General features: G+C 54.8%; 1 protein-coding gene across 4 annotated transcripts in view; it reads left to right on the forward strand.

The window, feature by feature from the left end:
* The window catches only part of PLXNA4 (plexin A4), a 365,933-nt gene that overhangs the window by 336,607 nt on the left and 12,913 nt on the right, over nt 1-16,413 (forward strand). For all 4 annotated transcript variants that reach the window (XM_077770662.1, XM_077770661.1, XM_077770660.1 and 1 more), the window contains 4 exons: nt 1,078-1,237; nt 13,579-13,682; nt 14,205-14,304; nt 15,455-15,645. In XM_077770662.1, the coding sequence (XP_077626788.1) occupies nt 1,078-1,237; nt 13,579-13,682; nt 14,205-14,304; nt 15,455-15,645 (555 nt within the window). The remainder of the gene's footprint in view (nt 1-1,077; nt 1,238-13,578; nt 13,683-14,204; nt 14,305-15,454; nt 15,646-16,413) is intronic.

The following is a 16,413-nucleotide window of genomic DNA, read 5'->3' on the forward strand; positions in this document are numbered from 1 at the left end:
GGCCATACTTTGGGTGGGGGAGGGGGGACAGCTTCTGCCTCGAGGTTCTAGGGGAGGAAGCCCAGAAAAGGCTGAGTTGATGCCTGGCAGAGGAGGCTGAGCCCAGAGCATGGGACAGCAGGGATGGCCAGGGCAGCACAAGGTGACAGGCTGTGCTCGGCCACGGAGGGGGCAGCGAGGGTCCGGAATGCTTTAGAAGGAAGAGCTGGGAGAAGGCACTCAGAAGGGGCCCACGGCCCAGAATTTCTTCCACCATTGTTTTCATTTTAGGACACTTTGAGGGTGAGAGACCGGATTTATAGATTTGGGAGAGGGTTTTTTTCCTTCTTAATGGAGGAAGCATGTTCCCGTTTGAGCTCACAGCAGTCTGGCTGCTAATGAAAGGCAGGCGTCCAGGGGGCCTGATTGCAGCCACATGGAGCGGGGTGGGGGAGCTGTCGTAAGAGGCTGCAGACATGCGAGATCTGAGATCCGAGGTGGCAGGGGCAGGGAAAGATTAGGGAGGAGGGCATGGGGGGCTCCGGCAGGCAGGGACAGAGGGAGGGTGTGGGAGCCTGGGGTACAGCTTGGTGCCTTAAGAAGAGCCTGAATTTTTTGGACTAGTTCCAGAAAGAGACACTGAGGCCCTGGGCCAGGGTGACCACTCTCCCTTAACACAAGGTTCTGGGTTCAGAGCCAGGAAAGGATCTCAAGTAGTTTGAACCTACACCTTTTTATTTTTAAAGAACCCATTAGGCTTCTTATAGATTCTCCAACCTCCAATCAGCCCAAAACAGTCACAAAAATCGAAGCTTATGAAACCTCTTGAGCAAGGAGCCAGATTCGTGTTAGTGTGTGTGTATGTGAGAGGGAGTGGCTGGGAGGAAGGACCCACACATGGGGAAGGGGAGGGTTCAGGAGTGGGCAGGGGTCTGGGTGTGCTGCTGACATGGTGCCGTGTGCATGTGAGAGAGAGTGTGGGTATGGGTGCGTGTCCGGAGAGAGTGTTGGTGTGTGCAGCTGGGGGGGTCCAGGATGCACCTGGGACTCGGCTCTTCCTGCCGCCCTCCCCGATGTGCCTCTGCTCCTTCTCCCCAGGTCCTGAGCTGTGTCAACCCAGACAATGCCAACAGCCCTGAGGTCCCAGTGAAGATCCTCAACTGTGATACCATTACTCAGGTCAAGGAGAAGATTCTGGATGCCATCTTCAAGAATGTGCCCTGCTCCCACCGGCCGAAGGCCGCAGACATGGACCTGGGTGAGTAGGCTGCCCACCCAGGGGCTGTCCTGGGACTGCTCAGAGGCGCCTCCTACAGACCAGGGGATCCAGGTGCAGGGAGCAGGCATGTCCAGACCCCAGGAGCCCATGGAGACTGCCCCCAGGGCTGCTCAGCGAGCAGCAGGCCCCACTGCCTCTGGGGTCTTTGGAGTCACTGAGGGTGTCCTTTCTGCAGTGTAAGGGGACCTGAGCTGAATCTGTGTGGTCCCCATTCCTGCCACCACCGTCATTAGCCCCCAGGGTCTTCCCTTGCCCTCTGTTCTGTGTGTGTCGTTTTTGCTGACTACCTCAGGCAGGAGGGATTTGGGTCAGTGATGGAAGACGGAGAAAAAGAGGAGAGAAAAATGAGAGATGACAGCCTGCTGGGGAGCGGGATGACATTTTATTTGAATGTTCCATGAATAGATTGCATAGCCTATTAAACAAGGGCATGCCCCTTAGGGCCAATCTATGGCTTGCCTGGGTATTTAATGAGATATTGTCCTGGGGAGACCCTGGTGGGGAGCTCCAGGCTCCAAAGGGGCCATGGCTGAAGAGAGGCAGTTTGACCCCGTGACACATCGTCACACCTGGACTTGAGTCCTGACAGTGCTAAGTCATAGCTGTGTGACCGTGGTCAAGTTACTTAACCTTTCTGTATCTTTGTTTCTTTACGTATCAAATGGAGATAATCAGGGCACCTGTGCAGCTCAGTCGGTTAAGCATCCAACTTTGACTCAGGTCATGATCTTTCGGTTCGTGAGTTCAAGCCCCACATTGGGCTCTGCACTGACAGCTCAGAGCCTAGAGCCTGCCTCAAAATCTGTGGCTCCTTCTCTCTCTTCCCCTCCCCTACTCATGCTCTTTCTCTGTCTCTCGAAAGATAAATAAATGTTAAAAAAAAAAAAAAAACTTAAAAGAAAATGGAGATAATCATCATGCCCAACTCACCGTAAGAAAGAAATTCGATGATGCTTGTAAAAGCCCCTCAATGGAGGGCATGGCCCAGAGTACACACCCAGTTAGTATGGGCTGTTGTTATTACTGATCGGGAGAGCAACACCAGTAAGGAACTGGTATGTGCCTGTTTGTTGATCCTGGGCACGGAGAGAAAGGCGTTTGTGTATGTGCTTGTGTCTGGAGATTTGTGGCAACGTGGGGTGGGAGGGCCTCCCGGGGCCCCTAATCCACCCATCTGGCCTCTAAGCTGCCTTCCGTTAAGCCATCCAACACAGATGGACATCTCCGCTGTTTTCTAAAATCCAAAGGAAATTTTCATCCCGTCTTGCTGCGTAATCCACGTCCCCCCAGAGTCTGATGCCTGAAGACTCAGGAGCAGGAAGTCCTACAAACTCACTCACCTCAACCCTTTCTGCTTCGTTTAACCCCCCTCCTCTTGCCCCAGGGGCTGCAACACCCAGGGAGAGAGAGATCGGGGAGCACAGAGTCCCCTTCACTTGAGAGGTGTCTCTGTGTGTGCTGCTTCTGGGGCAAGGGGGGAGCACAGGAGCGAGTCGGTGGTGGTGAGGGGTGCACCAGCGTGTCCACGCGTGTGTCCCGGGGTACCGGGCACCCCCGTCGGGGTGAACACTTGTGTCTGCGTGCCGGCGACTCTGCTGCCGTCAAGATCCCACAGACGGACGTGGTGAAGGGGCTGCTGACGGACCAGGGGGAGGGAGACCGACTCCGGGTTCCCCACCCCAAACAATTAAGTGGGTTGCTTCATAGTGGGTTTCCTGGGGAGACTGGCGCTCGCTAGCGGAGCCAGGTAGCACCCACCGTTCCTCTTGTTGATCGGCGGAAGCCGTGTCCGTGTTCATGGCTTCTCAGTGTCCCTATCTGCACAGTGGGCGGGAGCGTAACCCTGACATCGTGGGGCCCAGAGGAGGAGCTGTTAGAAGAGCCTTCATGCCGGATGGTGAGGGTGCAAAGCTGGGGTCAGCGCACAGGGAGAGCTCCCGCGTGCAGGCGGTACACGACAACTGCTTCTCACGGTTGGGAAGGGGGTGACTCCCGGGAGGGAGAGCAGCGGGGGGCTTCGGGAGCCTCCACCTGAAGCACCGAGACCGAGCTTTTGCACCGGAAGACCTTCTCTTCCTTACCAGGAAAGGGCAGGTGGGTGGTGAGGAACACTACCTCCTGAGGCGGCTCAGACACTTCACAGCTCTCAGGAAGGGCAGGGCCTGCGTCCGGCAGTGTAGTGTCCACCCCAAGCTCAGGGGGCAGCCCTGGAAGCAGATTCAGGGGCCACGCCTTCGGCACCTGCTTGATTTCCTGGAGCGAGGCCACATCCCAGCTCAGGATCTCCCCCCACCCCCCACCTGGAATCTGTGCGTGCGCGCACGCGCGCGCACACACACACACACACACACACACACACACCGATCTTGGGAGGGGAAGGAGCGCTCCTTAGCTTCGGAAAAGTGCTCCCTTAAAAGGCCTGAAGACACAAAAGCCCGGCAAGAGCAGGGCATCAATGAAAAGATGTAAAGCATCCTGCAGCCAGAGCGGTGGGCCATTTGGAGCGGAAATGGCAGCCTCAAAGCACCTATGGCTACTTCCTTCCAACCCCCACCTCTCCCATAGCCACCTCCCCCCACCCCATCCCAGTGAAGAGGCCTGAGCCCTGCAGCAAAGCAGCAAGACTGACCCCAGGGTGCACATTCTGAGCTATAGGCTGCTTCCCGCAGCAGCCGGGGCTCCTGTGACTCACTGCCTACAAGGCAGCCTCAGGAGAACCAAGGGGCCACCCCTCCCATCGAGCTGCTGTTGGGAAGGACCCAGGAGCTACCCTGACCGCAGGGACAGATAAGGGGGGAAGCCAAGGAAGTGGAGACCTCAGGCAGTTTGAGCCTCAGGGCCCCATCTTACTGGGGAAGGAGCTCAGGCTGCACGCCTCATAAAGGCCCCCCCGTGGTGGGTGCCCTTCTGAGGAATGAATGCCCTTTGCTCTATGAGAGCCCAGGTTTGGAGCCGCCCCTCCCCCCCCCCAGAAGCTCTGGCTTTCTTTCTACTACAGCCACATTGCATAACAAGGAAATGGGACCCTCCTCAGAGACCCAAATGCTTTTTCTACACGATTCAACTCAGCTTTATGGTCCCCAAGGGGAGAAAGAGGCCAAAGTGAGTTTCTCGCATCATGTAGGTGATAGTGCTTTAAAAGCCTAAAAGCAATTTACAAACGCAAGGTGTGATTATTATCAAAAATTAATCAATGCTGAAGCGACACAGCACAGAGGAAAGGAGAGGACTCAGACCCGTGCTCCGGAGAGAGGCAAGAAAGCCAAGCATTCTCCTTTCCTCCCCACCCCCACCCCCATAGCTCAGGGCATTAGGCAAAGACTGCCTTCCGCCTCCCGATGCCAGTCAGCCCCTGGCAGAGCAGGGACACCTGTCCTAGAACAGCTCAGAAGGGGACAAAGACATTTTAAGCCACCTCTGTCACTGTCCTAAGTAAATCCAGCCCCAAACACCTCCTCCTGACTTTCATCATCACCGTGGCCCCTGGCCCGGCCACTCCTTCCAGACACTTCTATCCATTGCTCCTCCCAGACACTTCTATCCATTGCTCCTCAGACTGAAGTTCTCTCACCTCCCCACCCCACCCCCATCCACCCTTTCGGCAGACCTTTCTAGGCATTAAGCAACCAAGATGGGGAATGTATTAGTCAGGGTTCTCCAGAGAAATAGAACCAATGGAATGTGCATATAGAGAGAGAGGTTTCTTTTAAGGAATGGCTCACGTGATTACGGGGTCTCAGCCCGTTGGCCTGCTATAACATGATACCACCGGCTGCATGGCTTATAAAGAACCGAGAGTTCTTTCTCACAGTTCCAGAGTCTGGGAAGTCTAAGATCAAAGGGCGGACAGGCCTGGGGTCTGGTGAAGATTGCTTCCTGGTTCATCGCTGATGCCTTCTTACTGTGTCCTCACATGGCAGAAGGAACAAGGGAGTTCTCTGGAGCCCCTTTTACAAGGGCACCGATTCCATTCAAGGGGTCCCCACCCTCATGACCTATCTGACAAAGAGCCCACCTTCAAACCCCATCGCACAGGGCGTGAGGATTTCAACATAGGAATTTTGGTGGGACACAGACCTTCAGCCTATGGCAAGGGGACCAGCAAGTCCAAAGTCTGCAAGGCCGGCTGGCAGGCTGGAGACCCGGCAAAGAGCCCCCATTGTAGTTCGAGTCCGAAGGCCTTCTGCTGAGTCAGTCTTGTCTTCAGGCCTTCAGCCCAGCGGATGAGGCCCACGTACATCATGGAGGGCAATTCGCTTTCCTCAAAGTCCACCGATTCAAGTGTAAATCTCATCGAAAAAAAAAAAAACTCCACAGAAACATCCAGAATAACGTCTGACCATATAACTGGATGCTTAGGCCAGGCTGACACGTAAAATTAACCATCATAGGAGCCAAAATGAAGGACACGAAGGTCCGCTTTCATTTCCAACTGTTGGAATCCAGGAAAGGAAGGAAAGATACCGCAGGTCAGGGGTCTGGGGCTGGGCTCCCAAAGCGCAGTGGCAACAGGACCCCACTCTGTTACATGCGAGGCTGTCCCCACCACGTTTATGCCCCTTTCCACCCACAGGTATTGGGTATAGGGAGCCCCCTGGGGCACTAAACTCTTTAACATGTGTATCATAAGAGCCTAACTTAGGGCAGGCTCTGGCACCAGGCATGGGGGTACCAGTGTGAGCAGGACGAGTTTCTCATTTCTTCATGCAGAACACCCCTCCCTGAGCTGTGGGACTCTTGTTTCAGGAAAATGGAAATCATGGAGCCATTCTGATCCACTGTATGGGAGAATCTGCCGCTCAGAGAGGCACAGTGCCTGAGCCCTGGCCACACAGCAGGAAGGTGGAGAGAACACCCATTTACCCCCTGTAAAGTCTCCCCATGAGCCTTGACCTCCAGAGATTCCTCTGGTTTAATGCAAATACTCTCTCAGTAGCACCACACACACACACACACACACACACACACACACACACACACACCCCGCCTCAANAAATACTCTCTCAGTAGCACCACACACACACACACACACACACACACACACACACACACACCCCGCCTCAACCAGAACTCCGGAACTCTGCTGTCCCCTCTGTCTTACCGTTCAAGGTTCAAGTCATGCTGTAAGGATATATATATTTTTTTCAAACGAGTAATTCCTGCATGCAATAAAAAGATACACTATCTTCTGAATGAAATATAAAGAGTTCACAGCAGCTGTCTCCCCAGTTTGCATTTTCCGCTGCAGCTGATAGGAAGGACAGATAAAGATAATGGGATTTTTTTTTTCTTTCTTCTTTTACCTCCCTCTCTCCCTGGAAGGTGGAAGTATAACAAATTGGATTGTTGAGTGTGTCTGTCCTTTGTGCTTGGAGACGGGAGCGGGGCACCGGGCTGCCAGGCAGGAGCCGCGAGGGAGAGAGGTCAGAGCCACCAGCTCTGTTTTGGTGCCGTGCGTCGTGCACGTGAACCCCGGGCCATGTCTCCTCCTCTCCAGTGCCCACCACCCCCCTTCTCCACTCTTCTCTGAAGTTGCACACCACAGCCCAGCTGGAGGGCCAGCAGAGCCTTGGTGTCCCATACTTAAGAATGTCCATTAAGCCCTAGCTCCGGTGTCCTAAATTGAGGAGCAGAGCACAGCCTCCTTCTGCCTTCAGCTCTCCAGATGCCCCCCAGAGAGCAGCAGCTCACCAGTACAGGGCACTTTACAGTTTACAAAGACCTAGTACCTTAAATGCAGATGGCAAGTTCTACCTGGGAATCTCTTCTTTCTTTAAAAAAATGTTGTGTGTGTGTATGTGTGTGTGTGTGTGTGTGTGTGTGAGAGAGAGAGAGAGAGAGAGAGAGCGCGCACATGCATGCAAGCAGGGTAGGGGCAGAGAGAAAGAGAGAGAGAATCCCAAGCAGGTTCCGCGCTATTGAGCAGGGCACGCGCTCACGAACCGTGAGATCATGACCTGAGCTGAAATCAAGAGCGGGATGCTCAACTGACTGAGCCACCCAGGCGCTCTGGGAATTTCTTCTTTTAAGCACCTCATGTTGTAGTTCAGTTATTTTATATTTTAGTGCTTGCTCTCACAATAAATAAAATACTTTTTTTTAAACCAAAGCATAGTTTAAGCATAAACTATAAACATAAACAAAGACAGTACCCCTCCCGCTCCTGGGTCAATTTTCCAACCTTGTTTGAAGTGAGACTCTGATCCCGTCATGGCTCCTCTCTGTTCTGCTCTGTCGCATGCTCCCTACCCTGCTGAGTTGCTGGATGTTGAGGGTCCCAGGGGCCCTGCCAGGTGTCTCCTTGGGGGTCACCGGTCAACAGGTGTGCGGCAGTACCCATGTCCCCTCCTCCAGCCTCTGCTTGGGGGTCCTGTCTTTGGGGGCAGAGCAGGCACTGTGCAGGTTGGCTGTGGTGAGAGCCTGCTCTTGGTGCCCCCGAGGTGAGACAAGGTGGCCTGGGGCAGAAGGTCCCTGGTGGATCAGCCCGTTCTAATCAGTCTGGTGAGTGTATCCCCCCTCCCTTGCCCGTCCGGGTCAGCCTTTCCTGAAGCTTCTGTGATGGGTCTGAGGAGAGGTGCCAATAGGAAGAATGGAAGCCGGGGGGGGGGGGGGGGTTTACAAGCCTTGAGCCTCCACCCTAAGGTAAAATGAAATGCACGCATGTATGTGTGTGTGCAGACATCTATGAGTGTGTGAGTGTGCGCATGAGAGTGTGCCCGTGCGCATACCTGCACACACAGACAAGGTCAAAGCTCGTGCAGGTCTGTGCTCTACGTAGGGTGTGTCCCTCAACACAGCACCTGCTGGGAGGCAGGGGCCCCTCCAGGAGCCGGGCCAGCAACGTGCTTGGGGCCCGTGCCTCCTTCCAGGGTTTTCCTGCACCCAAACCCCTCCCTCGTCTACACCCCAGCCTCCAGTTATTCCCTCAGCCACCTTCTCAAACTTGGGGGAACACGCCGTGGCCCTCCCATCTCCTTTTCCTCGAGAATTTCCGGGCACTGTGTGGTCGATCTCCTGAACACCCCCTACATCTGTACCCCAGTCCCTACTGCTTAGCTCGGGCCCTCACTGTCTGCCTTGGTCAAGGGCAGCCATCTTTGGTGGGGCTCCCTACCTCCGTGTCTCATGCACCCCGTCCTCCTGCCCTGGAGCTCACCCCCAGATGCCTTAGCCTGGCTCACCAGATCTTTCTTAACCCACTTCTGACTTGCGCATGACTCCAGTCTCCTAGCCTCTCCTTTCCACTGCCTCCCACACTGACACACATCCACGGGTCCCCAGAAGCATCACATAAGTGGCATCTTTGGACCAGAGCGCCCATCCCCCTTGCTGCCCAGCCCTCAGCCCCACAACCATCCCTGCACCCACCCCCTGGAGACGCTGCTCATTCTCCCCCCTACCCTACCCTGATCCCGGGCCCACGATTCATCATGCTTCCTCACAGCCTTCTACCAGGGAGCCCTTCAGGACCCAGGGCTTCGGTCTGAGCAAGTGTAATGTTGTGCTAGCACAGGACAGGGCACATCGTGGGTACAGGGAAGACGGTGCTGGAGTGGGTGAGTGTGAATGGGGCTCTGAGGTTTTCTGGATCTGGATTTTCAGCACGGTGGCCACAGGTGATGCCTCTTCCCAGATGTGCTGGTCCAGAGCGTGCCGGGTCTCCGGATTCTCTGGGGCCATCACTGAGCCCAGTGTCTCCCATCGTCTGGTGTCTGGACGTATTTTCTGGTCCCAACCTGTGCCCCAATGACAGGCAAAGCTGTGTGGGGGCTGGGCATTCACCCGGAGGACGCTGGCCGTTGGCCCAGCCATCACATTGCCCCTCAGCTATTCTAACGTACATACACAGCAAAGGTGTGGACACAAAAGAGAGATATTTTTAGTACCGTTTTTATAGGCAAGACTTAAGGAGCTTCTCCTATCAGGAGAGTGCTGGACTTGGGATTGAGAGCCTTGGCTCTACTGATTTGCATTGCCGTTATCAACACTAAGCGTGTGTCGAATATACAACAATACAGAGTGCAAAATGAGATACGCCCTCGCTCAGGGGCCTCCTGAGGGTGACCCAGCCAGCCGCATGCACGAGGCCGCTGTCCTTCAGATCTGACGGCGGCAAGCCTGCCTCACTCTCAACCAGTCCAACCTGCCCTTGGGCTCCTCACTGCCGGGCAGGGACGGGATTTCCGGAAGCCGGCCATGGCATGCCACGGGTGGGCACTCCAAGACAGGAAGAAGCCAGCTGCTCTGGCCTTCGACCTTGGCCCTTCCTGGTCCCGGCATGACTCCGTAGAGCTCCGGGCACGTGCCTCTGTCGAGACAAAGTCACGAAGCCGTGCGGAAACGCTCCAGAACGCCGAGCCCGCGTCGGCTCTTTTGATTTTCTCGAGATGTTCCATGATGAGTCTGGGAACAAAAGAGAGACCGTGGCTGCTGCGGCCGATGGGTTTCAGGAAAGGAAGGAAAGTGTAACTCGGAGGTGGAAGTGTGCTCAGGCCAGCAGGTAAAACGAAGGACTCTGGCCGAGGAGAGTGAGTTTCAGGAATGAGTGCCCAGGTGAGCCCAGGTTAAGTTATTCGGCACCGGGCAATCCCCTGCCTTCCCACTGCACTCCGCGTCCCCCCCACCCCCCACTGTGGGTCAGCTTGCCAGGCACCCCATGGCCTGCCCCTTATAGCCCAGGGATTGAGCTGCCAAAACCAGGGTCCCACCTCTCTGGGTTTCCATCCATTAGGACTGATTTGGGGGCAGGACAGAGAATTTCACTGTTTTATCTTCCTTATATTTCAGGGAGAAAAAAAGAAGCAAATCCAAGGTTTTTTTTTTTTAAGTTTCTTTTTATTTATTTTTGAGAGAGAAACAGCGTGCATGGGGGAGGGGCAGAGAGCAAGGAGACAGAACCCCACGCAGGCTCCATGCTGTCAGCACAGAGCCCAGCACAGGGTTCGAACTCACAAACCATGAGATCACCTGAGCCAAACCCAAGAGCTGGATGCTTAACTGATTGAGCCACCCAGGCGCCCTCCACCCCCCACCCTCAATTTTTTCCGGGTAAGAGATAACGAGAAGAAACAGGTTCAAGAGCTCTAAAAGCAGGGCTAAGTGCTCTAGTTGATTACAGCTCACTATCCTCATATTGGTACTTGGGGGAATATCGGTAACTTCCTGAGGTAATTGACAAGAAAGAGTCGCTACCTCGCGCTGCCGGCTGGTAGCCCACCAGAGGCAGGGGCTGGGCTAGAGGGACCCTGGTCTCTTCTTCCGGCCTCTGGATGTGTGACCGCACATCAGCATCAGTGAGGAGCACGCTTCCCACCCACCTTTGAGCGCCTGTGCTGCCCGCTGCGTACCTCGTGGCTGCACGTCTCAGCCAGGGGGGAAAACCTGCGTCTACACCAACGTCAGAACTTGATTGTATGGAAAGGAAGCTGCTGGGGCCCGAGGGACACTGCCGGCAGCCTTCTTGGGTCCCTTCTGGGACACGTCCAGAGCACGCACAAAGGCTCCTCGTACGTCACTGTATCCCGATGACCTAGCCCAGTGTCCCGCCCAGAGAAGGAACCCAGTTAGTGCCCATGGAAGAGATCTCCACTGGTGATCAGAAGGGGCAGTGGCCTGGGGATAAGGGCCTCTGCATCTGTCTTCCCAACCTGGTTCTTTAATTTCCCGGTCATAAAACGAGTGGTAATAATTTAAGACAACTTTCCTTCTGGCACTGGCTATGACTGGCTGTGCTTCTGAGGAGTTCAGATCAACCTCTGACCCGGGTTGCTAAGAGAGTAGTTCACGATTCCCCTTTAACTGCAACTCACTGTCCACCGTGAGCACCAACACAGATGCAGAAAATTCTTTTGTACTGCCTGGAAAATAGTCCACCATCACTCACTCGCTCATTCTTCTTCCTTCCTTCCTTCCTTCTTTCCTTCCTTCCTTCCTTTCTTCCTTCCTTCACTAATAAAGTACACATCGAGTACTTACTATATCCCGGGTGCTGGGCCAGCACTGCCAGTAGGCCTTTAGCAACATCAAATTTTTGTACTCCTAAGGACAAGCCATCATTCCTTCACTGTCCTGGGGGAAGCAAAGCCATACTCTGCCCTACTTTTTTTCAGTTGGAGACATAGATACAGACTGATTTTCATTTGCTTACATAATTATTGGACATGACTCAGAAACAAGGCTGCCGAGTACAGCTGCACAGGCTGCGCACTGCACAATTTCAGGGGGGAGTTGTGCAACAGGGAAGAGTTTATATCAGGCTCCAGAATCAGTCACCAGCTATCACGGCTTAGTCCACCAGGCAGTGTGGCTTGTTCAGATCCTACTGACATGTGCTACAATTCCATCAGCGGACAGTGCCACTGCAGCTGCTAAACCAGAAAGCTGGTCCCCATCCGTTCCTGGAAAGCCCACAGCCACTTCAGTGGAGGAGACCTCCTTCCCCCTGAGGCCCAGCCAGTGGACGTAATGTCCAGAGTCCTCCCCTGCTTCTCCCCCAGCCCCCATGTGGGGAATGCAGTACCCTGTCTTCCGTGCTCCCAAGCTGTCTCTGTACTGTTCCCCCATGCAGCCTCTGACTTCATGGCCCTGGTGCTATTCACCAGGCAAGAAGGAGAGACCCAAGGGCTTTGTCTTCGGGGACTGGGGTAGAGCATATGACTGCCATATTCCTTAGCCCCAGGCTGGCCTTCACCAGGACTCGGACTGTACCACACAGCAACTGGCTGACCACCTGCCGGATACTTTACTACTTTTTCCTCCTGCTCAGAAATGCATGCATCCATACACACTCACACACAATGAAAAACAAAACCAAACAACACAACAAATAAAACACTGGCCACGAGGTGCCTCAGTGGGGCGTTTCCTCTTTAGTCAATTACCCTACCTGCCCCGAGGCTCTGATCCTGCGGATCAACTCCAGCCAAGCCATCAACAGCACTAAGTCCCCAGGGACCTTCGCTCCAGTGAACATGCGTGACACCGTCATGTTTTCATTCCTGGGATGGCCTGATGCTCCATGAAGCTTTAAACCAGGTGGCAGGCAAGCCCTCGGCCTGGAGTGGGGCCTGGGGTATTACAAGCAAGTCTGCTGCCCCTAAGGGCAGGCAGCCCCCTTCTTGGGCCCGTTTTTCATCCACGGCACCGGCCCGGCCAAGCACACAAGGCAGGGAAGAATAAGTGCTTTCTGCGCCGCAGATGTGGCCAGTCGTGCGCCCACAGCTCAGCCTCGATGGGAGGGGACGGCGGGGGTGGGGTTAGGGCCTGAACCGGGCCTCTGTAAGCCATAGAAAAACCCACAGAGGGGTCAGGCAGGGATGTCAGATGACGCTTTCCAGCACCCGTCTGTGCTCCACGCCCCCTGGGGCTCTTGCATGTTTCAGGAGCATGGGCGTCCGTGCAGTATTGAGCAGGGTCGTGATTGCCTGGGAGCCAGATTCGTGACTTCCTGGCTGGAGCGCACGTTGCATCTGAATTGAAAAGGCTGCTTTTCGTTTCTGGTGTGTGCGTGTGAACATATGTGCATGTGTGGGTGTGCACGTGCACTTGAGAGCTGGTGTGTGCCTGGTCTCCATGTGCATACATTTCAAGGCTGGAATGTGCACTTCTTCATCTCCATGTGGTGCGTACCATGGGTGGTGATGGCAGTTTGGTTTGATGGGAAACAGTCTCCTGCTTCCCCATGTGGGATCCATCAGAGAGCCTGTGTGTTGGCGTCTGGGCCCCCGAGGAGAATGTATGGATATAAGTATATGCCTAAAGCAACAAATAATTAGGTGTTGGATAGATCACCAAGATGTAATGTGGATACATTAAGTCCATGAGAATGGGTTTTGCTGATCTCTCCACACCCCAGCCTCCTTGCCAGGGGTGACCCACCTCCCAGCTTTTGGGTGCAGGACACCCCTGGAACAGGACAGAGCATTCTGAGACTGAGCCTGCAGCCTCTCATTAGCTCCCAGACCTTGCAATCAAGCAAATGAGCATGTGGCAGTGATGACACCACCCTGCATTTACTTAGCGCTTTCTTAAGTGCTTTGACCTGCCTCATTCATTCAGCCGGGTTTTAGAAGCATCGACTCACAGATGTGGCCACTCACCGTGGATAGGCAGGCAGGGGAGGACAGGCACTGTTACCCCACTTGTGTGGCACATGGCGTGTGGGGTTGGGACCCAGGCCCCCCTCTGCACCGAGAGCTTCTGCACCCCTCCTCAGGGAGTGTCTGATCACAGATGCACCCTGGAGACGGTCCATTGTAGTCACCTGCACAGGGGTCCTCAGGCCCCAGGGCCTCTCTGAGACGCACCTGCTCTCCCTACAGAGTGGCGACAAGGAAGTGGGGCGAGGATGATCCTCCAGGATGAGGACATCACCACCAAGATTGAGAATGACTGGAAGAGACTGAACACCCTGGCCCATTACCAGGTGGGGTGACTGCGCGGGAGGGATGGGGCTGGCTAACCTGCTGTCCCCTCAGAGTCTCGGGCCTTGAAAGATAGGATCACCCTGAGGCCAGACACCAAGCCTCACACCCACCTCTCCACCAGCACTTCTGATCCCCTAGCGACCCAGGGAAACCTGATGTCCCCCAGCCAGGAAACCTTGACCTTTCTGGAGACAGGATGCCAACATGCATGCTTTCAGAAGGGTGTGGGCAAGTCCCCAAGAAAAGGCCTTTCTTAGATAATCCCTGGGGTGTAAGGCTGGATGGAGGGTACTGGTGAGACAAGCTTGCCAGAGTTGCTCCAAGAGTGAGCCACAGCACAGGATACTATTCGGCACTCCGGTCTGTCTCGTTCCAACGAAGCAAAGCTGACCGCCTCTGAAGTCCTCCCGCCCTCGGCGAGGCACTGATTGCCCCTAAGATCCAAGTGAATTCTGATTGTCCCTATTTCCTGAGGTGCCTGAATCTCTGTGCCCAATCTCTTATAAGCCTTTCCCCTGTAGGTGCCAGATGGTTCTGTGGTGGCCCTAGTGTCCAAGCAGGTGACAGCCTATAATGCTGTGAACAACTCTACAGTCTCCAGGACCTCGGCGAGCAAATATGGTGAGTTCTGTGAACCATCCTGGGGAGGAGAGGATGCCCGAGCTCGCCGTGGCGAGTGTCATGATGGCAACACTGCCGAATGGCCCTGGACCCCTGGACAGGGAGGGGGAGAGGGAGGCAGGCAGGCTGACCATCGCTGGGGCGGACCTGACTGGGGAGGAGCCTCCTGGTTCTGGGACTCTGGTGCAGGACCGGGACCTCCATCCTTGAGCACAAGAAGAAAATCTAACCTTCACGAGCACCTTACAGTCTCCCACGTGATGCTTTCACTTTTGCGATCTTCATTACCGCACGTCATGTTCGTAACAATCAGTGAATTAAATAATTATTATTTCCCCCTATTATGCAGATTAGCAAATTATAACTCAGATGCTCAGAAGCTACACAACATGTAAAGGTCACACGGTTATGAAGCGGCTGAGGGAAGGTGCAGGCCCAGGGCTCCGGCTCCGGGGTGTGAGGGAGAGGGTGCTGGGTGCGGGCCGGGGGCCCCTGTGCAGCCCTGTTTTGCTACCCCATGTGCTTTGGGGCCAGCTGCCTGACCGCCGTTAGACCTGGTTCTCTTACCAGCAAAAGTGGAGGGGAAAAAATGACCAATTCCACAGGGTCCCTGTGAAAAATCAGTAGTAAACCTATATTGATGCGGGCACACAGTAGGATCTTCATCTTCTTTTCTGCTCCACGCTCATTGCACCACACCCCACATGTCAGCAGCAAGCAGGTGGGAAGGTTTGGCCCAGGCCAGACGGGGGGGATGCAAGTCAGCAGGTGACAAGGCGATTACTCGTCTGTTCAACAGTCATGAAGGGAAACAGGGCACATGTTCTGGAGACATCACCTCAGAACTCTTACGAGGAAACGTGTAACGAGGGACAGGCTGATACTCGTACAAATCGAGTAATTAAGGGCCGGAGAGATGCAAGTATAGGAAGGCGAGGAATCTCAGTGGGCAAAGTAACCAAGGAGAGTTTCCTGCATGTGGTGGGAAAAGTGTCCTAGTCTCAGGGAATGGACTGACTAACGCAAGCCAGGCCGCCAATGGCACCCACAAAATGCAGGAAGCACCAGACGGTATCGGCCATGGCCAGAATATGGGGCGAGCTGTGGGTCATGGAAAGGCCTCACACAGGCGGGGTCACTGCCTTGACAGAAAACATGATCCGCTACACCGGCAGTCCGGACAGCCTCCGCTCGCGCACGCCCATGATCACCCCCGACCTGGAGAGCGGAGTCAAGATGTGGCATCTGGTGAAGAACCACGAGCACGGGGACCAGAAGGAAGGCGACCGGGGAAGCAAGATGGTGTCTGAAATCTATCTGACGCGGCTACTGGCCACGAAGGTAGGGGACTTCCGACGGCGTTCAGGGCACGTGTGGGGTGTGGGAAGGAACGTCGTCACCCCACAGAAATGCCAGGCTGGCAGATACCTAGCATTTGTGCTAGGACCCTCCCTGTTATCCACTAAGCCCCAGTATTCTTTCCCAGCACGGAACCGCAGAATCCTTCTCAACCTCACGCCTCGGGCAAACCCCACGCATGCATCTGACGCTTTGTTTCCATCCTTCTCGGTGCCCCGTTCCCAAATACAGAGATACTAGCTGCATCTGTCCATGTTCTGCCGTGCCCCGTGACAGAATGCCTCCGTCTCGAGGGTGTCATGTACAACCTCGAGCGAGGGAAAGCGGGGCTCCATCAGTGACATTCCAGGCACCATTCTGATCCCAGTTCTGGGAACGTTGTGTGCCTGCACTTAGTCCTTCACTCGTGAGGCTGGCCTCCGCCTCCGCTCTGCAGAGCCGCATGCGTTACTGTTCATTAGCCAGTGTGAATGATGCCGAAACAAAACCAGCAGATTGTGTTTGTCTGCTCTGACCGAGGGAGTTGTTCGTTAGCATTCGTGGAAGGTGCTAAAATAACACCACCAAAGGGTGTTAAACCAACCCATGTTGTTGGCAGAGGAAGGCTCGCTTAGGTCATCAACATTATATCTATTTCCACGTGCACGGGAAATTTAAAGCCATTGGAGGCAGATGAAGATGGTAGGGGATTTAATGCACGAATTTGCCTGGCCTCCCCCCTGCCCCCCTCCCCTGGGCAGGCCAGACTGC

This window comes from Crocuta crocuta, unplaced genomic scaffold (genome assembly GCF_008692635.1).
Source record: "Crocuta crocuta isolate KB4526 unplaced genomic scaffold, BGI_CrCroc_1.0 scaffold266, whole genome shotgun sequence".
NCBI lineage: Eukaryota > Metazoa > Chordata > Mammalia > Carnivora > Hyaenidae > Crocuta > Crocuta crocuta.